This window comes from Prionailurus bengalensis, chromosome A2 (genome assembly GCF_016509475.1).
Source record: "Prionailurus bengalensis isolate Pbe53 chromosome A2, Fcat_Pben_1.1_paternal_pri, whole genome shotgun sequence".
In the NCBI taxonomy this organism is placed as follows: domain Eukaryota; kingdom Metazoa; phylum Chordata; class Mammalia; order Carnivora; family Felidae; genus Prionailurus; species Prionailurus bengalensis.
Window position 1 is genome coordinate 156,218,253 of NC_057348.1, and position 27,110 is coordinate 156,245,362.

General features: G+C 45.4%; 2 gene segments (V, D, J or C); both read left to right on the forward strand.

The window, feature by feature from the left end:
- Window positions 1-2,140: 2,140 nt before the first annotated feature.
- On the forward strand, window positions 2,141-3,177 carry LOC122488431. The segment is given in 2 exon segments: window positions 2,141-2,476; window positions 2,603-3,177. Coding segments are annotated over 2 exon segments (432 nt in total).
- Window positions 3,178-24,195: 21,018 nt separating this feature from the next.
- The window catches only part of LOC122488426, a 42,010-nt gene continuing 39,095 nt past the window's right edge, over window positions 24,196-27,110 (forward strand). Inside the window, 2 exon segments of the C gene segment in view lie at window positions 24,196-24,244; window positions 24,361-24,648. Coding sequence covers window positions 24,196-24,244; window positions 24,361-24,648 — 337 coding nt within the window.

Genomic DNA, 27,110 nt, shown 5'->3' on the forward strand with positions numbered 1-27,110 from the left:
GAATAAATTTAACAAAAGATGTTCAGTGAACAACTACAAAACATCACAAAGTGAAATTAAAGAAAATATTAAAAATGGAAAGATGTATCATGTCTATGGATTGGAAATTTCAGTGCATTAAGATAGCAGTTTTTGCAACAAATAACATTGGAACAATTGGATGATCATGTAAAATGAAATATACTTGACTGATACCTCATCCCATAAACAAAAGTCAATTTGAGATGGGTCATAGACCTAGTATAAAAGCTGTAATTACACACCTTCTGGGAGAAAACAGGAAAACATCTTTGTGAGTTTTCTTACAACACAGAAAGCACTAACCAGTAGTAAAAATTCTTTGTGCCCAAGGATGTGTCTACAGATCAATAATTCACAAATGAGAAAAGAGCTTCCAGTGTCCCTAGGATCACACCCAGGAACACACAGCACGTTGTGAAAAGCAGGGTGTGGGCGGAGACTGAGAGATGTGTGCTCTGCCTGTGGTGAGGGATGGGTCAGAGGAGAAGTGGGTTGTAAATAAGATTTAAGAGCCATAAGAGCCATCCCAGAGGAGGGGGAATACTGGTCCGTGCCATCAAGGACCATCTGGGGTGTGCAGAAATTGGAGTGTCTTTTTTAATTCTGTTCCCACCCAGTTATGTGTCTCCTGTGTTCCTTCCTCTGATGATGGTCGTTCACTCCTCCTCTGGCACAGATTCTGCTCCCAGTACGATGTATGTTTCTCTTCTCTTTGCCACGCGTCTGCACACTTCTCCCGTCAGACTCCACTAGCCCTCAACGGACAGGACCCCTGAAAACAGTTTACATTCACCTCCCAAATCTCTCCCACTCCAGTCACTGCCCACAGCAGGCGGGGAGGGGGAGCAGCAAAGCAGCATGTTTATGTTAAGAATTGCAGATTCGGGTGATGATTTTCCCACTAAGGACAAACCCAAATGACAATCATTCTTACAATTGTCCTGTTTCTTTTAATCAAGCCCCTGGATAAGCAATTTATTGGGGGGGGAAACCCCAAGTTTCTACGAATATGATTAATGAAGAACTCTATCCAGAAAGAGAGAGAAGGGAGAGAACACTGGAATATGTCATAGAGAACGTGTACTCTGGCTGCAAAATGTGCCTGCGTACTTCTGAATAAAGCAATGAGTATTCAAAATAACAGGCGAGAGAGAGAAATGGTGGCAAATGAACAAGAGAGGCCATGAGTTGGTAATTATTGAAGCCAGGTAACGTGGGGGTACGGGGAGGCTCATTGTATCATGACAGCATCTGTTTTATACATGTTATAAATTTTCGTAATCAAAAGAGAAGCTATTAAAAAGGAGACGTTCCTGATGTGATATACAGCCGAACCGATTAGTGTAGGAGGCTCTGGTATATCCCTGGATAAGGAACAAGGAGAGGCACAGACCTGGAGGGGCAAAGAAGATTAACTGATCACATCAATATTTCACATGATCTTTGTGGTTCCGCTATCTTTGTTTTTTGTTTTTTTTTTTAGTATGAAATTTATTGCCAAATTGGTTTCCGTACAACACCCAGTGCTCATCCCAACGGGCGCCGTCCTCAATGCCCGTGGTTGTGTTGTCTTTGTACTTTGTCGTAATGAAATACTGAAGACTTTCCTCCTAAAGTCAGGAACAATTTACGTTGAGCTAAAATTACCTCTTCACGGAACTCTTTTCAGATCATTCAAATGTGAGGGAAGGTGCTAAGTATTCTCTAAAGCGTATACCCACATTAAGAGAATACCTTCCTACAATTAGCCTGTATTTTCCATAAAGATCTGTGCCCAGGAAACATTGACCAGAACAAGAGCATCATTGAAGAGCAATGTAAATTTGGAACCAAGTTAATAGTGCTGGTCCCCTAGGAAAAGACAAAACTCTCAAACTTTATGGTGAATATGTTCAAATTGCATAGCCTACCTAGACCTGAGTGAGAAAAAAAAATGAATAAATGCAGAAAAGAAAGAAAGAAAGAAATGTTACAGTGTCACAACCTCCACAGGAACTAGTTTCTCTTTATGTGAAAGCAGTCTGGATTTACTCCATAGCCTGTTCAACGGGGATGAGGGCACGCCCTTGAGCTACTGAAATAGCTAAGGCGTGGGAAGAGGAAGAGACTAGTCTCTGGTCGGTGGCAGAGAAGAAGGAGGAAGAGAAGAGGGGGGGAGTTGAAGAGTTTCAACATCCTCTGGTAGGACCCCCAGTAAGTAAACCAAGGCACCACCTGTCTGAGTAATAAGGGAGCGAAGGTAAGGCCCGGTGGGGAAAGGGGTGTGGCTGCATCTTTCTCCAAGGCCAGATAAGCTGTGAGGGGCAAGGATATCACTGACTGAATTTTTCCCATTTCCTATCTCCGTGCCCTGTTTCCCCAGCACTCCAAGTTGGAAACGCCTCCGTCTTTTCTCTCCCCACCATGGACCTCTTCTTGCTCCTGTGCTGTGTGGCCTTTTGTCTCTTGGGAACAGGTGAGTTTGGGAAACATAGGGAAGTCCTTACATCTCCCAGGTCCTGGCTGAAGCTTTTCCCTTGAGCCTGTGGCAAGAGGACCCTTCCTGAGCTCTGGCTCCAGTTTCTGTCTTGTTTTCTCACAGGCTCCGTGGATGCTGGCATTACCCAGACCCCAAGGAATGGGATTATAGAGACAGGAAAGAGCATTGTACTGGAGTGTTCTCAGACTATGGATCATGCCTATATGTACTGGTATCGACAAGACCCAGAACTGGGGTTACAGCTGGTCTACTTATCCTACGGTACCGACAATATTAACAAAGGAGAGGTCTCCGATGGGTACAGTGCCTCTCGAAAGGAGCGAGAGAAATTCTCCCTGTTCCTAGAGACTGCCATTCCCCAACAGACAGCTCTTTACTTCTGTGCCACCAGAGACTTTCACAGTGCTTCTTGGCTACCTGCTTTCTATACAGAAAGACAGGCACATTTGCTCAGAAGGGCACAGAAGGCTTCCCCTGTGTGAGATGTGGGGATCTTTAGAGGTCTCAGTAGTTCTATGCTCCATGTGCCTCAATCTAAGCTTGAGGCCACATTAGATCAATGTCCCTAGGCCATGGGGTAACTGAAACCACAGGCTGGACTGAACCTATCTCCCTGCCCACTGACACTCTTTATGTATTCTAGTGGGGCTAGCCCGATAGTGTCATTCTAGAATGAACCTGACATTTGTCAATACCACCATGATTTTCTGTTTTTCTTTTTCTTTTACTTTGGGGTGTGGTGGGGAGAGGAAGAGGGAGAGGGAGAAAAAGAGGGAGAAGGAGAAGGAGAGGGAGGGAAGAAGGGAGGGAGGGAGGGAGAGAGAGAGAGAGAGAGAGAGAGAGAGAGAGAGAGAGAACCGTAGGCAAGCTCCATGCTTAGCAAGGAGCCTGAAGCAGGGTTCAATCCCACGACCCTGGGATCATAACCTGAGCTGAAATCAAGAGTTGTACGCTCAACCAACTGAGCCACCCAGGTGCCCCCACCATGATTTTCAATAAGAACATCTCTTATTAGCTCAAACACAATGTGGTTTTTCATGGTTCTTTTGCCTTTGTCTCTGCCCACTTTGCACTGTGCCCCTCTCCACTCTGTTCCTACCGACTGCCCCTTCCTCCTGCTGTTCCCTTCTCTGTCCTGGTTCCTCCAAGTGCCAGCCATTCTTCAGCTCTGTATTTGAGTGCCTTTAGACCAGGAACAAACTGACTACCTTGTTGTCTAAAACTTCATCCTAAATAAATTTCAGTACTATTTAAATCTGACTCAGAAGGTGAAGTTTGTCAAGTACCAGGACTGGGATCTAGAAAAGTTATCTTTCATCCACCGCCCCACATGTGGATCTCTGCTGAGAATAATCTTAACCTGCAGGAGCAGATAGACCGTGTCATTATCTGGATGTACTGGATCCCCCCAAAATGTGCCTTCTCCCCAGCATGGAGCCAAAGCTCGGAGCTTGGAGATTCCTCTTTCTCTCAAAGGCCCTGGAATAAGCCTCCAGCCCCCTGCGGAGGGGACCCTCCTGGGAGCCAGCGAACTCCCGGCACAAAAATACTCAATCAAGGGCTCCATAGCATAAAACCTGCCTAAGAATCAAATTGAGGACTTTCTCATGTGCTTTGTCTCTGTACTCCACGAGCCTCAATTATTTTGGCAAAAGAATCCATGACTCAGTGACAGTTCACTCAAAGAACCCAAGTTATTTCATTTTCTACATGTTCTGATCTGAGAAGAATGTCACACCTTTTTTTAAAAAAAAATCTCCTGTATGAGTTCTAGCTCATCTGCTTTCCCTTTAAAAGGTCAGTTTGCTAGAGTTTTGTTCTCTGCTTTCTATGCACACTTCATCGAAGCCTCATTCTGTAATAATAATTCTTCTCTCATAAACTATTAACTGTACCCTTTAATTATTTACTAGATATGTCTAGTAGATTTTCCTAGGACTTTTTCTTCTGCCTTCTTTTCCTCTTAGTATAGATATGCATCCTTAACCTTCCCACTCATGATCATGACAACTTCTTCACAAGTTCCAAACTGGTAGACTCAACTGTCTCCTGGACCTGCTCTACAGTTCAAACTCAAGTGATTTACTGCTGAATTTATCATCCCCTCTCCCCTACATGCACCCATTCTGGCCCAAACCCTGTGTTTCTTCTCAGTCTTAAACCACCATTCTAGATTCCTCCTTCCATAAGCTCTCATTAAATCCATTTGCAAATCTATTACTTCTGTATTTCATATTGTCATAGGTTTGGTTTTCTAGAAAGCAGACTTCGTTAGGGGAGATCAGTGTTCAGTGGGTTATTAGAAAATGTCATTGATTGATGGGGGGTGGGAGGGAGAGGAGGGTGGGTGATGGGTATTGAGGAGGGCACCTTTTGGGATGAGCACTGGGTGTTGTATGGAAACCAATTTGACAATAAATTTCATATATTGAAAAAAAAATGCCGTTGTGATCAACATAAGTAGAAGGGAAAGAAGGAAGGATGGACTGAGAAGCCGGGCTGTTCTGCAACCTTAGCAAAAGCCTTAGCTGAGCCATAGGGTGGCCCTGAGAACCACCCGAGGTGGAGGTGAGGGGGCCAGGTCTTATACCCCACTCTCCTTGCAACAATGTCAGTGTGAATGTGTTGCCCTGAGAAAGGGCACGCCCGCAGGTGGTGGGGACGGCTGAGACCATTCATAAGGAGGGCCGTCAGCCAGCAGCACCCCTAATGGATGGGGAAACTGTCCTTCACACCTGAAGGGAGATACAGGGGACACGTCAGTCTTCAATACACATGTTTATCTGATTCAGCTGCTCCTTTCCTTCCTTGGCGCTTCTACTCCAGTGCAGACTTTGATCATCCACTCCCCAGAAAAAAACCTCGGTGCCCTTCTTGACGGTCTATCAGCCTCTTACTTCCTCTGCTTTACTCGGTCTTAGATGTTGCCACCAGCCTGATTGCATGTGGCATTCTTCACACGGTACACAAAGCCTTTCATGAAAAGATCTGTGTCTGAAAATGCAGCCAAATCATCCACATTCCCTTCAGCCCTTTAGACTCTAGCTCAGCTGAAACACCTTACATTTCCCTGACGAGGCCAAGGCCAGTTGGACAACTGTACCTTTGCAAATGTTCCCTCTCATCTGAGATGGACTTACTTCTTCACTGCTGGCTCACTCCTGCACAGCTTTTAATTCTTAGCTCAGAGATGAGCTTAATCTGTAACGGCTATTGAGATTCCCGTGGACAGAGAAGATTCAGCTCTTATCCCTTCCAGATACTATACTTATTGTATTCTAGACTGACTCTCACCGAGTCTATATATTCTCTAGTTTAAGAGTGATGTCCCTCCAGGAGTGCCTGCGTACTCAGTTGGTTTCAGAGTCTCTCATTTTGGCTCAGGTCATCATCTCACGGTTTGTGAGCTCAAGCCCCGCATTGGCCTCTGTGCTGACAGCACAGGACCTGCTTGGGATTCTCTCTCTCTCCCCTCTCTCTGCCCCTCCCCTGTTCACACTCTTATCTCCCTCAAAAATACATAAATCAACTTAAATTTTTTTTTGAAAGAAGACTGATGTCCCTCCAATTTTATATCCCTAGAACTGTGTATAATGTCTGACTTAGCAAAGGAAAGATGGAAGAAAAGAAGGGAGGGAGGAAGGAAAGAAAAATAGACTCATATACATCTTCCAAGTAGTTCTTTGGGATTTTCTTGCAAGCAGCACGTTTTCTGAGTTCTGGGGCATGTTTACTTAAGTCCACCACACTCCCCACCTACAAGTCCTCTCCTCAAAAGAAAGAAAATAAGTTTGGTTAAACATAATGCTAGAGGAAGACTAAGAACATTGGAAAATGAAAGAAGGTGCTTTACTGGACCCAAAGTATGGAGGCATACATAACAATTGTCTTTGATCATTGCTGTGGCCTTCCTTGTTGACACTGAGAAATTCTCAGCAGCTGCTCCAGACACTTCCTGAACTATGCCAGGAAGGTGGGCCATGCATGGATTATTCCTGCCCTGGAAATGAGGGCTGGAGAGTCATCTCTGCCTTCAAATACTCCTTCATCCGAGTGGGACCCGAGCCTCTCATATCTGCCCCAGCCCAAGACCTGCCCCAAGTTCTTCTGTCTTTCTTTAATTCCTTCTGTGAGAATCAGATTTTACACCCAGTTACTGCTGGCGTCTTCATCCGTTCATCACTCATTCTTAAATCTTCACACTTAGAACAACTTGGGGCCTCCCCCCTTCCTATTTCTTTAAAATTCATCAGAAAACCCTTCCCAAATCTCTGTTTATTCATCCTTTTCACATTTTTTTTCAGCAGGGGGCAGTAAAATTTCATTATTACTTTTTTCTTCCTAGATGCTACCTATTAAGGCAAGACCAGCTTTCAAAGTAAAAGCAAAGACCGAATGTTGTTCAATTTTAATGATCACCCTTGTCTAAAGGAAGGCTTTCACAGACAAGAAGATGTCAGGGTTTGGTAAGTCAAAATTGGTATATTCTTTTGGGATGTATGAGAGACCAAGAGTGAACACGAGTGTGCAGTGTCATACATAAAATACATAAAGACCAGGGGCACCTGGGTGGCTCAGTTGGTTAAGCATCTGACTCTTGATTTCAGCTCAGGTCATGATCTCACAATATCACAATTCATGAGTTCAAGCCCCACATCAGGCTCTCGCTGACAGTGTGGAGCCTGCTTGGGATTCGCTTTCTCTTCCTTTCTCCCTGCCCCTCCCCTGATCATGCTCAAGCTCTCTCTCTCTCGCTCTCTCTCTCTCTCTCTCTGTATCTCAAAATAAATATATAAACTCAAAAAAATGCATAAAGTCTGAAGAGGTCATCCGTCAGCTCCAAATCCCGGGTCAGCAGCAGCTAAGCAAGATTTTGAGTGACTGTCACCTGTGAATCCCAGTGAACCAGGGCAAAAAGAGGCAGAGGAAGGGGGAAGGGGTCCTGGGATTAATCTTTGTGACTCATGACTGAAGCTACAGACTTTTCTGTTGAAAACAAATGGGGGAAAGAGGACAGTACTTGGTGTGGATGCTGTTTACTGCGACAGCACCCAAAATATTTTAGCCAGTGTTACCAAAGCATGTATTAGAAAGAACTGCAGGTCTGAATTTTCTATTCTATCATGATTGATGGTGCAGTGAAGAGAAAGATGAACTTGATAAAATGGAGCCTAAGTTGATAAAGTCAGCAAAATCTGAACCCCAAGTCCATGAGAAACAAGACCAAGAAAGCAATGTAATTAGCACCTGACAATGACCGTACATTTTTTGGAGAACTCAGCACATGTTGCTTGCCGCCCTAAGCCCTTCCCACGTGTGACCTAAATGTGTTCCCTCGTGTAATCCTCCCAACACGGTCTCTTGTGCCCTGTCTGATCCAGCCGCCCTGTTCCCTGGGCCCTGGTTTTGAGCTCTTCTCTCAGCTTTGCAGCATCCATTCCAGCTCATCCTTCAGCTCACCCCAAACAGCCCTTCCTTTCCCGACCTTCCCAACTAGATCACATCTTCCTGTTGTGGTCTTTCAAAGCTCTGCAGTCCTCCCTTTCGTAGCTTGTGATATGATTGCAATCTAATGTTTTGCAAAAAGAGTAGAGACTTAAGATAAACCAGCAAAGCATCAAGCCTACTTGGCATGAGAAAAGTAAACAGAAATATCAGTCCTTTGATAGGTAAAGGGAGACAGATGACACCGCTATGTCAACAGGATGGCTGTGGGGCCCAGATGATCTGCAGGGACTGTGTTGTCACGTGGTGACTTCATCAAGAGCCTACCCCTCTTCCCCAGAACTGGGAGACACCCTTCCTGCTCTAACTGTGCCATGGCTGTCAGGCTCTTCTATTACGTGGCCCTTTACCTTCTGGGCACTGGTAAGTCACTGACACAGATTTCTTTAAAATCAGAAAGAAACATTTTCCCCTGTTCTGGCTTTGAACCTGGTTCCAGCATCAAGGTCCACCCGGGACCCTGTCGTCAATTTGTGTCTCCTTTTCTCAGGTCTCGTGGATGCTAGTGTCTCCCAAACCCCAAGACACTACGTTTCAGGAACAGGAAAGAAGATTATTCTGGAATGTTCTCAAACTATGGGCCACGAGAGCATGTACTGGTATCGTCAAGACCGAGGAAAGGCACTACAGCTAATCCATTATTCATATGGTATTAATACCACGGAGGAAGTAGAGGCCTCCTCCGGATCAACCGTCTCTAGAATAAGGAAGGAGCATTTTCCCCTAACACTAGAGTCCACCAGCCCCTCACAGACATCTCTGTACTTCTGTGCCAGCAGTGAATCCACAGTGCTACACAGGCACCTACAGCCTGCATAAAAAAGTGGGGAAGCCCCACCTTAACCTCATCTGAAACTACAAAAGCCACCGAAGATTTTCCCAGACTCCTCGGCCCTGAGAAGACAGTGCGGTCTGAATGACGGTGTGGGTAGAAAACTAAACCTGGGTGAGTCTCTACGAAGATGGAGAATGGCCAATTCCACATTTGAGGACTGACTTGTCCCCTGCGTTTTTATTCAGTCTAACTAGAGGTTCATTACTTCTGTGGATTGTTTCAAGAAACAAACTTTTAGTTCCATGGATTTCCTCATTGTTTTTCTGTTTTCTGTTTATTTGACCCCAAATGGGATCTTTATTATTCCTTCCCTATTCTTACTTTTGGTATACTTTTTGCTTCTCTTTACAGTTTCTGAAGGAAGAAATTTAGCTTAGAATGCAGACCTTTGTTTTTTTTTTATTCTCTAATGTAGCCATTTAATGCTATAAATATTCTTTTAATCACTACTTCATTCCATGTGATTTCATATTTTATATTTCTTTCTTCAGTTAAAAAATATAAGGGGCGCCTGGGTGGCGCAGTCGGTTGAGCGTCCGACTTCAGCCAGGTCACGATCTCGCGGTCCGTGAGTTCGAGCCCCACGTCGGGCTCTGGGCTGATGGCTCGGAGCCTGGAGCCTGTTTCCGATTCTGTGTCTCCCTCTCTCTGTGCCCCTACCCCGTTCATGCTCTGTCTCTCTCTGTCCCCCCCCCCCAAAAAAAAAGTTAAAAAAAAAATTTAAAAAAAATATAATTTTCTTTGAGATTTCTTCTGTAATCCATGATTCATTTAAGAGTATGTTGTTAAATTTCCAAGTATTTGGGAATTTTCCAAATTTCTTTCTGTTGTTTATTTCTAAGTAATTTGATCTGAGAAGATACTTTGCATTCTCTCGATCCCTTTATACATGCTGAGATTATTTTATGGCATAATATGTGGTCTATATTGGAAAACATTCTATACATTCTTGAAAAGAATGCATATTCTTTGGTCGTTGAGTAGAGTGTTCTAAAACCATCAGTTAGATCAACTTGGTTGATAGTGTTGTTCAGTCTCTTTACCCTGACTTGTTCTCTGTCTAGTTGGTGCAATCAATTTTTGAAGGTAGAGGGGCACCTGGGTGGCTCAGTCGGTTGAGCATCCGACTTCAGCTCAGGTCATGATCTCGCAGCACGTGAGTTCGAGCCCCACATCGGGCTCTGTGCCGACGGCTCAAAGCCTGGAGCCTGCTTCGGATTCTGTGTTTCCCTCTCTCTATGCCCCTTCCCCACTCATGCTCCATCTCTCTCTGTCTCTCAAAAATGAATAAACATTAAAAAAAATTTTTAAAAATTTTTTGAAGGTAGGGTATTGAAACCACCAACTATAGTTTTGATATGTTCATGTCTTCTGTCATTTCTGTCAGTTTTTACTTCATGCATTTTGGAACTCTGTTGCTATGTGTCAGGAGACACCCCAGTGTTGCCCATGCAAATGCTCTTTACACAAAAATGGACTAAATTTAGAAATTTATCGGATGCCACCAACTTTACTAATATACGCAAAGTGGGAATCTCAGAAAGAGAGGAGCAAGAGAAAGAGGAGCAAAGAATTCATGGCCAAAAATTTCTCTAGTCATTGAAAACATTAATCAAGAGAATCTAGAAACTTAATGACTCTTAAGTACAATAAACACAGAGATACTCATCTAGATATTATAGTCAAACTTGAGAAAGCCAAAATACACAGAGAAAATATTGAAATCAACCAGAGAAAAATGACTCATCATGTGTAGGAGACCAGCAATATGGCTGAAATGATGGAGGTCAGAAGATAGTGTGACATGTAGCAAGAAACAAACAAAAGTCGCTAAGAATTCTATACCCAACAAAGATACCCTTTGGAAACAAAGGTGAAATAAAGACATTCCCAGATAAGCAAAAAATAGGAGATTACTAGTTAGCAGGCTTGCCTTACAGAAAAATCTTAGGGCCATCAGGCTGAAAGAAAATGATACTGACAGTACCTTGAATCCACAGGAAGAAATAAAAAGCACCTGAAAAAGTCAATATAAAGGGAATGGTAGGTATGTAGGTAGATAGATAGATAGATAGATAGATATAGATTGATAGATAAACACAAAAGCAGAAGCTAATGTGGTAGAAAATTTTGAAACAGTAGAACTAAGAAATACATAATAAGTTCTTGGGAAAAATAGAAAATTGCTTGTCAACTAAAAGACAGGGAGAACAAATATACTAAATAAGGAATGACAAGGGGAAATCATCAAAATAGAGTACATTTTTAAAAACAGTATATTGTACAATTCTCCACAAATAACTTCAAAGCCTAAATGAAATGGATCACATTTTAGGAAAATGCAGTCTAACAAAACTGACTCTAATGCAGATAGAAAGTCTAAGCAGAACAGTGGCTAATGGTCCTAAGAGAAATACGTGCACCATCACCATCCCAGCAACAAAGCAGCCCCAATAAAAATGAAAGGTGGGAAGAGAGTTTATGGGGCATTTAGCAGCATGCACATTCCCAGAATCACATTCCCTGCAACTTTCTCCTTTACTGGAAGCAAACTGGTAGCCAAAGGAACAGAAATCGCTACAACAGAAATATCAGTTGGATGAAGTATTTACTATAAACAGAAATGTTTACATGAAGACAAAATTCTTCAGAATTCTATCCTAATTCTCATAATAAGAGCCCAACCTGGTTAACAAGGATGCCTCGGCATGATAAGAAAGTACTTGGAATCACTTCAGACTTGCTAAAGGCTGAAGATATTTGTTTAGAAATAAGAAATAGGAGGCACGTGGGTGGATCAATCAGTTAAGCAACCAACTTCGGCTCAGGTCACGACCTCGCAGGTTCATGAGTTCAAGCCCCGTGTTGGGCTCCGTTGCTGACAGCTCAGAGCCTGGAGCCTGCTTCAGATGCTGTGTCTCCCTGTCTCTCTGCCCCTCCCCTGTTCACATGCTGTCTCTCTCTCTCAAAAATAAATTAAAAAATTAAAAAATATATTTAGAAAGAAAGAAAGAAAGAAAGAAAGAAAGAAAGAAAGAAAGAAAAGAGATCCACCAAGAATTTAGAAAGAAAAAAATGGGCTTGAGCAAGCCATCTGCCGAAAGTATGCTCAAGGTTTGCAGCAAGAATAGACAGAGTTAGCCTAGGACACCAGAGAGTAAAGAATATTTTGCATTTCAGGCAGATGGAGATAGCATACTAAGTATGCTTTTAGTTTTAGAAGTTAGAGTAAATTGAAAAATAATTCCTGAAGGCATAAGACTCCAGTCAAACTCTTAAGAGAGAACGAGAAGGAGAGAGAAAGAGAGAGAGAGAGAGAGAGAAACCTTGAGAAATTCATTATTAATAGTTGAAAATACAGGTTTTGGAATTCGACTTACCTGGCCACTTGCTAGTTTTACCAAGGTACTGAGCCTCTCTAAAGACATTTCTTAGTCTATAGAATGGAGTCAGTAATATGTATCTCCCAGAGTTTTTATTTAGTCGAGAAAACGTGCATGGACTGCCTAACGCAACCCCCAGCACAAAAATTTGACTCAATAATAAATGATGATGTTAGTAGCGGTAACATCAGTAGCAGCGCTTCTAGTTAACCATTTTGCGAGCTCGATCTTAATGAGTGGGTACTTTATACGGGGCTTTGTTACAACCTCTTAACGTTTGAATTTTAACCCATTCGATCTTCACAGCATCTCCACGAGGCACACGCTTTCATTGGCACGAATTAGTGACAGTAAAATTAAGGCACGAAACGGTTCGTTTGCTCACCTACGATGAAAGTAAGCGGCGGAGCCAGTATTCGAATCCAGGCAGTTTCCCTCTAGAGCCTTCCATAGTAACCGCTAACCTAGAGGCAGTAGTGGTCGTCAAAGAATGCTGGCGATGAAAAACTATGTCTGTGGCAGAAAGAACGCAAAGGAATAGCATGTATAAACCCAAAAGAACAACCACGTCTCCCCATCTGAATTGCCCAGAGGAGTGGAGCCTAGCTGGGTGATGCTCTGTGATGAGAAGGAAGGACTCCATTTCTGCAGGATCTGGGACCATGGGCGTCGGTGGGACAGTGACATCACAGGCAAACCACCTACAGGCTGATGAGAGCTGGAAGACGACACGTCACTTCTTTTATCATGCCTTGGGAAGCGGGCTTCTCTGAGGAACCAGCTTTTTGTCTCCTGGGAGCGGGTGAGGTCATGCAGCGCAAGGAAAACTCACACACTGGGATTTCTAGGCTCTGGCATAAACCTTATTTTTTTTTTCATGGCCAAAACGACCTTCCTGGTGGACCCTGCCTATCACTTCTGCCTCCTTCTCTCCCAGGTCACTTGAATATTCAGGAAATCCAGAAGGGGGGGGGGGGGGGAGGGGAAGCTTTTGTTTGAATGTCTTTAGGACTTTGCTTGTAACAGAATGTTCTGGAGTGACCAAGTCCCAGGGTTGCGGCTACAGCTGATCCACAGCTCACTTGCTGCTGGCCGCACCGAAGAAGATTCCCTGATGCGTGCAGTGCCTCCTGGAAGAAGGAGGAGGTTTCTTCAGGCCCTGGACCCATCTTTGCGCTCTGTGCTAGCATTCTATGACGATCCACAGCCACCTCCACAGGTGGCCCAGAATTTGAGAAAAAAAAAAAATCTTCCTAGAAATAGCGTTAAACAGCGGAAAGCCACATCTATGACATTGGAACTTCAGTTCATCTGTGGTGACTCACATCCCACAATTTCCCTAAAATTTTTTTTCCCCAGGCAAGCAGTTTTGAGAGCAGTTACGAGGTCACCCAAAGGGATCAACAACTACCAGTGCCTGCAAAGTGTTTGTCCCCACTGGTAAACCTCCGGTAAAACAGGTTCCTACAACAGATCCAGACCACCTCTGAGCATGTTCCAGGCACCTACCAGACTTTCCTGTGTTTGTGCACCTTTTCCTGTTCCGTTCCTTCCACCACAACCTGCTCACAGCCCAGGAAACACAGGCGTTATGGGGAAAGCATGCCGAGATTATATGGTGGAAATTCATGGAAATGAAGACAATTAAGCCTGGCTAAAATCAGAGTACTTTTACAGTAAAATTTCAAGCCGCAGAGAGAGGTACCATGGTTTCCCATGAGAAAGTGAGTTTCCAGAGAAGTGTTTGGAGAAAATCCTCAAGGGTTCATGCAACACTGCTCAACTCACAATAAGGGTCTGGTAAAAATTCTAATGCTTTTATTTGATTTTATTTTTTATTTGAGAGAGAGAGAGAGAGCGCACTACTGGGGGAGGTGCAGAGAGACAGGGGGACACCCAGCAAGCCTGATGTGGGGCTTGAACTCATGAACCATGAGATCACAACCTGAGCCAAAGTTGGACGTTCAACTGACTGAGCCACCCAGGTTCCCCGGGTCTGGTAAAAATTCTAAAAACACGAACCCACCATATCAGAAAGGATATATCATATAAGGGAAATTAGAATTCATAGAGGTAAAAAAAACGAAAAAAAACAAAAAAAACCTGCCATGCTAATGCTTTAAGAGAACATCATACATGATTGTGTGACCTAAATGAAGGAAACCAACCACATTCTATTAAGCCTAAGGGGCTTTTGATTCTCCTCTGAAGCAGTGAGGGAGGAGGGTGTGGTCTCCGGCCAGGAAGCAGCTGAAAAAGTGTGGGCCTCAGAGACTAAGTTCATCACAGCACCAGACGGCACCATTCATCAGGTCCTGCTATGAGCACCAGGTTCCTCTGCTGTGCTGTCCCTTGTCTCGTCAGAGCAGGTGAGTCCTGGGCACCTGTCACCGTCTTCCCAGGCTCCACCCAGAGAACGTGTTTTCAGGACGGTAGCGTCAGTCTCCCCTCCCCAGGCTCTGCCTTTATTTGACCACTTTTTTTTTTCTGCCACAGGCCTCAAGGATGCTGTAGTCACACAGTTCCCAAGACATAAGATCTTGGGGACAGGAAAGAAATTAACCCTCCAGTGCACACAGGATATGAATCACTTTTCAATGTACTGGTATCGCCAAGACCCTGGATCTGGCCTGCAGCTGATCTACTACTCAACTGGTACTGAAGCCTTTGAAAAAGGAGACGTCCCTGAGGGGTATCACGTCTCTCGAAATGAGTTGCCATATTTTCCCCTGACCCTGGACTCTGCCAGCACCAATCAGACATCTGTGTATTTCTGCGCGAGCAGTTTATCCACAGCGCTGCACAGCCACATCCTCTCTGCACAAGAAAGAGGCGAACCAAGGAGGGAGGGGACGCTGCCTTCAAGATTCCCCAACCGTGGGGCACCTGGGTGGCTAAGCCCGTGAAGCCTCTGACTTTGGCTCAGGTCGTGATCTCGTGGTTTGTGAATTCCAGCCCTGCGTCCAACCTGCTTCGGATTCTCTCTCTCTCTCTCTGCCCCTCCCCCACTCGTTCTCTCCCTCTCTCTCTCTGTCAAAAATGAATAAAAATTGTAAAATTAAAAAAAAAAAAGATTCCCAACCCAAATTAGGGAAAGTTATCACACGAGATTGTATGGAATCCCTGCCTTGACTTTAATATTCCTTGCTTCCTTTTTTTTCCCCATTCTTGTCCCTCTAAGACATCTTTCCTGTCATAATCAAAATCTTTACCCCTGGTTGATATTACACTAGACCAGAGGGCATTAACCCAAAGTGAATATTTCCTAATGCGAACTTCAATTTTCAGATACAGATGTAGGGGAATTTTGATAAAACTGAAGCCTGATCAAGTAAAGAAAAAGACCCTCAGATTTGCAAAGATCCTTCAAAGATTCTACGATGGCGTCTCTCAATAATTGAGTCATACAGGAAAATAAGTCGGGAGGGGGGCTTCCTCCGATGTGAACTCCTGAGCGTGAGTAATGTAGATGCAGAGGGTGATGACAAGTTCTCAGACAACTCGTGAACTCAGGATTACCGAGAAGGAGAAAAAGGTAGTGGAAGGGAGAGCAGTAGGTAATAAGAGACACAAAATGTGTTTGTTCACAGGGATAGTTAGGGAGCAGAACCTCACTTGGGTAGATGCAGGTGTCATGTTGAAAACGAAAACATGTGGTGCGGAGTAGGTAGATCAGAGACGCAGCAGGCTCATTGCGCAGTTCCCCAAAGGCAAATGTTGGGTGATAATCAACTGTATTCATTTTCTGTTGCGGTGTAACAAATCACTGCAAATTAGACGGGTTGCAACAGTACCGATTCATCATCCCACACCTCGGCATGTGGGAAGGTGAGGGTGGTGGGGCTGGGCTCTCTGCTCAAGGTCAGCTGAAACCACCATGTCATCTGGCTGCACTCCCTTCTGGAGCCCACTCCTCCTCCCTGCTCATTCTTATTATTGGCAAAATTCACTTACTTTCGGTAGTAGGAATAAGATCCTGTTTCCTTGTTGGTGGTCACTTGGGGTCGCCCTCAGTTCCTTGCATTCTCTCTCTGGTCCCCTTCATCTTCAAGGACGGAAATGCACATCAAATCCTACTTATGCCCCCAGAAAGCTCTTTGACCCCCTTGTTCTGCTACCAGCTGGAGAAAACTGTGCCTTGAAAGGTCTCATGTGATTAGAGTAAGATGGGGTCATCTGGATAATATCCCTTTTGCCAAATACTGTAAAACAATCATAGGAGTGACAAGTTGTCATATCCGTAGGTACCACCTATGCCCAAAGAGGAGGGGCTAATACGTGGGCAAGGGACCCTGGGCGTTGTTCTTAGCATTCCGTCTACCACACCAAAGGAGAACAAATACCAAAAGTATCCGGACAGGAAATTCAGAGAGCATGCAACCAAATACACTAAATTAGAATTCAGAACTACTTGAAAGATGTTTCTGAGTCTTGGACACACAATAGATCAATTTTTCTTCCTATTGTTTTATCAAGGACACAGAATAAAAGTAGAATGGAGTGGCCCTTGGTAAAGGGAGCAAAGAGAAGTTACAGGAAGGAATGGGGAAGAAGAAAGATCTAGTTCCTACTGGAAGGACACCAAAGCCTCAGGCTAAAGAACCATATCGTTTTAGTCTCTGGGTTGAGAAAAGAGACAAGAGATGAGACCAGAAGAGCTGCCCATGAAAAGGATGGAGTGAGAGTTGAGAGAACTTTTTTGAAGAGAATAAACTCGGTGGGCAGAGGGAAAGCGATCTGTAATAAGCTTCGTTACTAAGAATTTTGAGGTAACCTGACATGGAAATAACTTAACAGTTCATTGATTATTTGGGGGAGGTAGTATAATCTCTTGAAATTCCAATGAGTCAGAAAGTGAACAACCTTGATGTGGGGCCTCGGGGAAACAACAGATATCAGGATCCAGTTAGCAGGACATTATTGGATGTGATTTTAGTTTTGTTATCAGCCACTTTGTGAAAGTTTCCTGGAGAAGAAATTGGAGCATCATCTGGATACTGATCAGTGTCTCGGGCAGCAAATTGTTTTTCTCCTGACTTGACCTACTCTTCCATGATCAGACAACAGAGCTCTTGTCAGGGCAACCCAAGTACTAATGAGTCAAGCAGGACTGAATTCCACCTGCTGCCATAGATGGAGAGTGATCATTGGAAGAGGAGAGAAAAGTTACTTTCTTAGACAGAAAAGCTACTTTCTGAGAAGTTATCAGTCTTTTGTCTTTCTCTACAAGGTGGCTGCCTTCCACCATCCCAAGATGGGGGCTGGGAGCATAAAGAATCCCACTCTGTAATTAATGAGTTCTAGATCTGTCCCCTCCACCCCAATTACTAATTTCAACTCAAGTCCATTGAGGACACCAACTGACTACTCCCTCCTGGAGTTTAAACACAACGTGTCACCTTTGACCCACAGCCACCCTTCTGGTTTGCCGATTTGGTGAATTGACGCGTGAGGCATTTGCTTGCATGAGATTGAAGTTGTCCTACATTTCTCGTTCTCCTTTACCCTGGACACCCAATCCGTCTCCAAGTGCTTTGATTTCTAACTCCTACATAACCTTTCTCTTCATCCATTCTCTCAGTGCAACCACTGCCATGTTCATGCTCTTCTAATCAGCTCCACAGGTAAATTTAGTAGCCTCTTTAGCTATTTCTCCAGCTCCAGCCTCCCCCATCTAATGCGGTATAAGCCTCCCAGTACCAAGTGCCATCGTCCTGACTGCAAGAACCCGGCCATGTCACTCCCTTCCGCTGCATCCGTCCGTGGCTCTCTGTGGTCTATCAGACATAAAAGCTAAATATATTAGCATGGGGAAAAAAACGTATGACAATCCTTTTAAACAATTTGAAAGGAAGGAAACTAAATACCTTACAAGAAAGATATCCTTGCATTAGAATGTCAAGTTCTCATTAGAGTCTAGAATAATGATAAAAAGCTCTTTATTTTTCCCTCTTGAGTTATGGATCTCTTTTTCCATTAGGTCCATCACAGTTGGGCATTAGGGAAGACCTACCCATGTGGTGTATGTACCTGGAAGAGGTCCGTGCTTCAGAATCTTCAGGTCTTCTCACAGGAGGAGGAAACCAAGTGACCTGACCAGATCCGGCCTCCAAATGACACTCGAGATATTTCCCGCCCTTCTGTCTTCCTAGGTTTACCACTTCTTAAAGCACATGTGTACTATGCTGACAAGTGCTCTTTTTCCTTCCATCTACTAAAACTTTTTCTAGTTCTCAAGCTTGATAAGGGTCAAGAGAGTCCTGGGTATGGTGGTGGGTTTCGGAAGACACAGAAGTGAATCCCCAGGACAGAGATGTGTGGCGGTGGACAAAACTTCCTGCATATATAAGGTGTGATCACAGCCCTTCTAGAAAATCCACCCACACCTCCCGGCACTCATGTTCTCACACACTTGACTCTAGCAACATCGAACTCCAGCTATTTCCAAACATGCAGCACATAGCATTTCCCTTGAATGACCTCAACTCATTTTGCTCTTCAAAATCTCACTTACAATAGTACTATCTAAAATGTGCTTTGTTTTCCCAAGATCGTGAGCTCCTTCCTCTGTACTCTCACTACACCTTACTTACACAATTCTTCCTTCCTGCAGATGCCAAGTTAAAATGATTATTGGTATGGCTAACTTCCCATTGGACTACAAAATCTTCAATGTAAGAAGACACGTATTGCCATCAGTCCTTCCCCAGAATTTTCCTCTGTGCTTGGGATACAAGTACCATGAACAATCAATATTAAATATTATCAGCCTAGAGACAGAAACATTGTCCTTTTTGTTCGTGCCTGGATTCCCATAGTCTAAAAGATAGTCTAAAACCTGCTACCCAATTGGTATTCATTATATGTCCATTAAAGGAAAGGATAAATGGTTCAGCAGTGTCCACAGTGACTGGGTCCTGGGCTTGCTTCCTCTTCTCCCCCTGAAAATTACATTCCTTAAGTTTAAACAGTTCCCAACCTTACCTTTCTTTTCTGGTTAAGGGTTCCTAGTGGGCCCAATAATGCCCCCCCCCCACCAAAGTATTCATTTCCTTATGCTCAGAATCTGAATATATTGCCTTCCATGACAAAAGAGAATTACATCTGTAGATGCAGTTAAATTTGCACACCAATTGACCTTGAGATAGATGGTGAGATTATTCTGGATTATCCAGGTGGGCGCAGTTCCATGGGTCCTTACAGAGTGATGTGGGAAGGACTCCACCTTCTGTGACTGGGTTTGAAGATGGAGGGGGCGCCAGAGTGGCTCAGTGGGTTGAGCATCTGACTTCGGCTCAGATCATGATCTCATGGTTTGTGGGTTTGAGCCCCACATCAGGCTCTGTGCTGACAGCTTGGAGCCTGGAGCCTGCTTTGGATTCTGTGTCTCCCTCTCTCTCTGCCCCTTCCCTGCTCATGCTCGCTCCCTCTCTCTCTCTCTCTCTCTCTCAAAAATAAATAAACATTAAATAATTTTTTTTTTAATGAAGAGGAAGGAAGGGGCCATGGAGCTCAGGTAGCCTCCAGAAGCCAGAAAAGACAAAGAAACAGATTCTCACCTAGAGGCTCCAGAAGAGCATAGGGTCCTGCTACACCTTGATTTCAACCCATTGAGAACCCAAACTTCTAAACATACGTTGTTTCAAGCCACTGAGTTTGTGATACTTTGGTATAGCAGTGACAGGAAACTAACACAGAGAGAGCCCCACTCCTGAGCCCCTGAAAGAAGGCTGCTGTTGAAGAAAGTCACTCCGGGAGAAGCCTAAGAAGAGGCAGAGGGATAATAAGGACAGGAGGTTGAATCAGATGATGCCATTTTTAAAGGCAGATGCTGCCAGTTCCTGCTCTTGGCGAGCTCCATGTTTGCAAATGCCTCCTCTGCACAGGCTTTGGACCAGAATGTTCCAGAAGAGAGTCACTGCCAGCCTCAGGGGCCTATTCTCTTGGAAAGAATTCTGCCTTTGGTGTGAACAGTCAGCGGCCAGCATGGAGTAGCTCAGAGCCACCAAGGTGCTGCTGCCCAGAAGGCAGGGAGGTTGTGACATGGGACACAGGAAGTCACATTCCAAACAGCAGGAGATTAGAATGTGCTGTTATGGTGAATCTCAGCAGAAGTCCCTTGGCTTTGAAGCTTCCACCCACTTGCAAGGTGACCACACAAACACACTCAAGCATGCAGATGGAAAGAGGGAGGGAAAAGGAGACAGAAAGAGGAGAGAGAGGGAAAGGAGGAAAAGAATGAGCTCCCCCGTCCCTGGAATGTTCCAGCAGTAACCGAGACACCCAAGTCCCTCCGCACCAGCAGTTTATCAATGCGGCCACATCCTCTGAACAAAAAAAAAATGGCAAACCCAAGGTACATGGTGACTCTGCCCTCGTGAGCCCCACCCCCACCCACAAGGTGGCCCAGCAGCCCTGCTTAGAATTCTCTCTGCCCCTCCCCTGCTCACACTCACTCGCTCTCTCTCTTTTTCTCTCTCTCTCAAAATAAATAAGTACATATATTTTTTAATACACACACACAAATTTGTTATCTTACAGTTCTGGAGGTTAGAAGTCCAATACCTGGGGTGCCTGGGTGGCTCAGTCGGTTAAGCGTCCGACTTCGGCTCAGGTCATGATCTTGCGGTTTGTGAGTTTGATTTCTTTCTGAAGGCTCTAGGAGAAAATCAAGCACCCTTGCCTTGTGACTCCCCGCTTCTACCTTTACTCCCCACCTTTATCTTTATCTATCTCCCTGACCCTTCTTACACATTCACGTCTCCCTCTAAACACAGCTGCAAAAGATTCCCTGCTTTTAAAGTTTGTTTATTTATCTTGAGAGAAAGAGGGAGAGGGAGGGGCAAAGAGAGAGAGGGAGAGAGAGAATCCCAAGCAGGCTCTGCACCATCAGCTCAGAACCCCACATGGGGCTTGATCTCAGAACCACGAGATCATGACCTAAGCCAAAGTCAAAAGTCAGATGCCACCCAGGCGCCCCAAGTTTCCCTGTTTTTAAAGACCCATGTGATTAGACTGAGCTTCCCAGATAACCCAGGATAGTCTACTCGATCAAGGCCTGCTGATTAGTAACCTTCATTGTATCTACAACCTTAATTCCCTGTTGTAATCTACTCTGAACATTTTCATTTTATGGGGTGTGAACTTCTGAGCCTATTTTTCTGGCAATTGCAGTAAGATTCCACTAGAGGGCACTAGCGTATTCCTTATTACGAACACTACATTTCAAATAATGATAAATGAGAAAATCTGATAAAACTGCACACTGTATCACCAGTTAAAGAGAACCAGTATACAAATATCTCTCATGAGGTCTTTCAAAGGTTAATCATATAATAGGGAAAGATATAGGGCAGAGCAAATTCCTCAGAACTAAAATGGCTGCAGCATAAGTAAAATAGGATTTGAAGTGTGGTAACCATTCTACAGCCTATATGTGGGCTCAGGATCACCCATAGAAAAAATATTGCCATGCACTTAAAGGGATAAACGTGTTCCCTTACAGGGCTTTTTAAGAAATGGCTCCTCAGTGGCAGAGGCAGGCATAAGTATTATTGTCCCGAGACTGTTACCCCAGAAGGAATGCATGGGAAATGCAGATTTCCTAAGTAGTGTGCCCGAGGAGGGGGCTGAGAGCAGACACCGAAGAAGTCCATGGACAGATGGACAGCACAGAGCAAGATGCATTACATTAAAGTACAAAAGACGAGGGAGATATTTCAGGGCTCCTGGCCATCTACAGGATTCTCTTTTCTTCCAGTCTCTTTGTTAGGGACATAGAAGTTTGCCCCACACTGGGAGAAAGCTCCCAAACTCTTGAAAGTGGTGGCCTTTGGGAAGGAAAGGTCACAGGAAGCCTCAAGAAGGAAAGGTGGGAAGGTATAGGAACTGGCTCGTGATCTAAGGGTATCAGGAACTCAGGTTAGTGGCATTGCTTTAGAGTCTTGGGTTGATGTAGAGAAAGAAAAGAGAGACCAGATCACTGGCCATGGGGTGTGGTGGAGGGGAGCGGCTTGTGTCTGAGGAGAGTGAATTAGCTACTGGGGGAAAGGACGACAGAATCAGAGGCCTCCTGGGGGTGCCTGGGTGGCTCAGTTGGTTAAGCATCTAACTTCAGCTCAAGTTGTGATTTCATGGCTCATGAGTTCGAGCCCCACATTGGGCTCTCTACTATCCGTGCAGATCCTCTGTCTCCCTCTCTCTCTGCCCCTCCCCTGCTCTTTCTCTCTCTCTCATAAATAAACATTTTTAAGAAAATGAATCAGATACCTCCTGAATCTTGGGTTAATCTAACATGGAGAATGCTTGGGATGAACTATAAATATTTCAATTGTAATTATCCACCTCTATGATGTGGGAAGCACCATGGAACCTGGGAAAACCCACTGGATGGGAGGTAAATAGTGGGTTTAGTTTTGTGGAGGTGGGTAAACTGTTAAAGGTTTCTAAAGATGAAATTCAGGACGACAAGGTTTACTAAGTAACAAGGAAATTGTTGACTTGAGGAGGGCTCCTGAGAATGAAAACTGCTTTCCCTTCCTGGAGAACACCTGTCTCCCAGCTAGGATATTGAGTACTCTCAGGACAATGGAAAACACCAAGGGCTGAAGTGGAGCCAAACCTGCTCCCTGCCATGCTTTTCCTGGAAGGAACAGAACTGGTAGCGACATACGAAGACAGAACACGCCTCCTTAGAGAAGAGTTACCGTCCTGAGAGCAAGCACGCCTCTCTTGCTGGCCTAGAATGGTGACAGTTTGGAGCCCCAGCTTGAGGGCGACTTCAGGCAAGAAAGCCATCTCTGAGTTTTGGGCACTGCCCCCAAACAGGGATGAGGGCCCACGTCTTGCCTGGGGATGACAATGATTTGGCAAAATCTCTGGGAAGCCTTAGCCTTCCAGAGATGGATGGTTGGAAGCCTCCCAGAGATGGATGGAATGGATGGAAGCATTTCGGGGAGATGAGGCAGTCTCTTCTCGCTCTTCCTCCCCTGGGCCCCTCAAGAATACTCTGGCTCCAACAAAGCACAAACGAACTCAAAGGTGTCCAAGAGGGGAAGTTTTCGGGACAACCCCAGGCAAGTCACCTCAATGCAGGAAGGACACAGTGACCCGGAAAAGGGAGCAGTATGTGTGGCAGGAACTCAGAAGAGACGCCACGATGGCCCCAGCCACAGACAGAACTTCCATGACTCAGATAGACGGCCAGTCGCAGCCAGGATCCGGGACATATCCATGCTTCCATGTGGAGCGGCACGAGGAGACCGCAAGAAAGAGGTTGTAAGTCTATAGCAGACAAAGAAACCATGTGGGCTGGTAAGTATGTGAGGTCACTGAAGTCAGCAGACGTCGCCCCTGCCTTTAGGGAGAGAGAGAAGAGGGAAAGGAAGAAAGGTATGCCTAACACCAACCTTGAGGAAAGCAGCCACTCGCGCCCACAACTACGTGTGCTGTGCTAACGGGGAAAGGGTCCTGCATCTAACATGTTGAACTGGATACAGACGGGTGAAATAATCCGCCCTGGGGACCTGACGGGATTTTTACGCGTGAGCCTCTTGTAAACGGTGGAGGCTAGTCGGTGGGTACACAAGGACAGGAAAACACTTGGAATTTTCTCTGCAGAGTAGAAGTGAAGACTTCTAAAGTGCAATTTTGATGACAGTGTTTCACGCTCTTGCATATCTGAGTGACCAACATGTTATACCAGTTTTCATCATAAAGGTTTAAAATACACCAATATTTGCAAGCTGGGCAAGAGGATACTGATGAGACGTTGTCCGGTGCGCAGAAATACACAGTCTCAAAGGAGAGCGACCGCAGCGGCCGGTACTGACTGCCTGGGTTTCACTCCAGCCCTAGGAGGAAAGGCGAGTGGTTTCACCCCTGAAAATGAGGGCCAAGAAGCTGCAGAGATGGAGACATTACAGAGACCGACTAGAGCCCCGGGGACTAGGAGACACCTGTGTGAAGCCACCATGGGTTTCCGGCCCCTGGGCTGGGTCGTGCTTTGTCTCCTGGGAGCAGGTGAGTTTCGGGACGTGCACAACCTGGCCATAGCTTGCAGGTCTCAGCTCAAGTCCTTTTCTAGAGCCGCAGATGCCCTCCTTGGCTGTCTCTAGCTCTGTTTCCCTCCCTCACAGTCCCCGTGGTAGCCAGGGTGACCCAAACCCCAAGACACCTCATCACGGGGACTGGAAAGCAGTTGACAGTGCGTTGTTCTCAGGACATGAACCATGACGCTTTGTACTGGTATCGACAAGACCCAGGGGTGGGTCTGAAGCTCATCTATTATTCGAGGAATGTTGACTTTATTGAAAAGGGAGACGTCCCCTACGGGTACGCTGTCTCCCGGAAGGAGGAGAGGAATTTCCCCCTGACCCTGGAGTCCACCAGCACCAGTCAGACGCCTCTGTATCTCTGTGCCAGCAGTAAATCCTCTCTGCACAAAAAGAGGACCACAAGATCAAGGAGGCTCCTTCCTGGGGAGCCCCCCCCCCACACACACACACACAAGCAGGAGGAAAATTCCCTCCACCATCAGTGTGGGCAGAAGTCCTTCCCTGACTCCCCACATCCGGGGACCCTGAACAAGCTCCTCCCAAGCTCAGGCTGCAGCCCTTTGTCCTCACCGGGCTTCAGGGCTGCCCAACCCGAGCCCTCCATCTTCACTCCAGTGGCTCCGCAAACTTTTGTCCCACATTCCAGGTCCTGTTGCCGGATGTTGGCCACTGGGAGGAAGAGCACGTTCTGGGTTGTTTACAAAATCTGCCGTCTCCCATTTTCCTCATCTCAGCACATGGTCCCGCCATCCACCCAGACGGCCAAGCCAGAAATGCAGGAGTCAGCCTCACCCTCTCTCACATCCCATCCTTCCACCCCCCCATCCGTCGCACCCCCCGCAGATTTCTAGATGTTCCATCCCTCACCAATTCTACCAATGTTTCTGACCTCACCGATGATAGTGGGGCCCACCAAATGTCTCTCACCTGGATTCCTCAACCACCTTCCAAGTAGTCACCCCCCACTTCCCGGTTGCCACCTGCCCCCATCCAGAAGCCACTGTCTCCAGCTTGAAACCCATCAGTGTCTTTTCTTAACCTGGCCAAAGTCGCCGGTATAAACTGGAGACTTCCAAGCCTCTCCATGATGTGGTCTTTGCATACCTGTCTCTACCTTCCCAACGTGAAAGTCCCCTTTCTTTCACTCACAACTACGGGGCATTTCCATCTCTTACAGGTCCCCACACATGCCCTTTGCTGCTTCACTGCTGGGTCTTTACCACTCTACCTAGAGCCCCCTTCCTCTCCCCACCTACCCGGAGAGCTGACCAATCGTTCCTCTGCATGCTAATTCAGAAGTCATTTCCTCCAGAAAGATTTCCTGGAAGCCCTGGCTGGGTGAGGCCTCTGCCCCCTGCTCTTATGACAGCCTGACACACTAGCCTCAAGGCAATCAACGTGCTCAACTGTTTACTGTTTAAAGTTTACACAATTGGGGCACCGGGGTGGGTCAGTCAGTTGAGCGTCTAACTCTTGATTTTGACTCAGGTCATGATCTCGTGTTTCATGGGATCAAGCCCCACGTCAAGCTCTGCACTGACAGCAGAGGAGCCTGCTTGGGATTCTCTCTCTCTCTGCCCCCCTCTCACTGCCCTTCCCCAGTTCGCTCATGCGTGCTCTCTCTCAAAATAAACTTTTTTTTTAAGTTTATGCTAATAAATATTAAGGTTAATGAGAACAAGGATCATGCCTATATTGTTTACCTTTTTTATCTCCATACTTTCCATTGACTTGTTAAGTAAATGAGTGACTCCGTCCTCTCTCAGACCTTCTTTCTAAAGCCTCTCTGACTAGTCCAGTATCTAGACCCCTTGCAAATTTCTCTCCTACACATAGTTTGGGGAGATTCCAGGGTTTTTCACATCTGTAGACAAGCCAGACAACTCATGTGCTCTAATAGAGTTTTTTATTATATTCCGGCCCCTTGTTGACTCTGTACTATATGTCAGCCTGACAAGGATGTTGCCTCTCCGGGTACCACTGTGTCCACAGGATCCTTTTCTTCTTCTGATGGGCCCTAAAACACCTGCCCACCACCGCTGCTGCTTCTGCTCCGAACCATTACATTTGCCAAGCGGTACGATGTGCCAGATGGGGCCAGCGGGCTCCGTCATCCCTCCCAGGTAGTTTCCTGCAGAGTGACACCTCTATTAATGAAGCACAAGAGGAAACATTTTCCCCGGGCTTTTCCCTTCCCTTCTCTGTGTTGGAGGGCAAAATTACAGTTCTGTATCTCGATCCCCAATCTCTTACACAGACTTTAGCACAAAGGCTCGTTCAATGACATACATTCCTCACCAACCAGCAAAATAGTAGTTACACCCTGGAACAATGGAACACAGAGAACCTCATCCAGGATGCAGAATCTGGCAAGACAAAACAAGACAAAATACAACAGCTGAGCTCAGAATCCACTCATCCCTCCAAGAACTACGGCTGCATTGCTGGGTTGGTCCACCCTGCCAATCCCCCACCCCTTACGGAAGGATGAGCTCTCTCAAGGAGGCATCTTACGCTGTTATTCACATAGGCTTCCAGTGGACCAATCCCTCCTTTTTGAAAGACTTGTCCAGACATTTCTAAACTACAAAACTTGTTCCTTCTCCAGTCTAAGCTGAGTTTCCATTATACCTTTGATCACATCCTCAGTATAAATACAATTATATTAATTAAATCGGAGATGTAAATGGAGATTATAAGACGAGAGACTGTTTCCTGTAAATGGTTCTGCCATCTAATGACCTCTTTCCTGGAAGTCATCTCAAGTGACCCCTTATCCCATGTGAACCCATGGGACAAGGATGTAGACAGACCCCTTCATACTTATACAG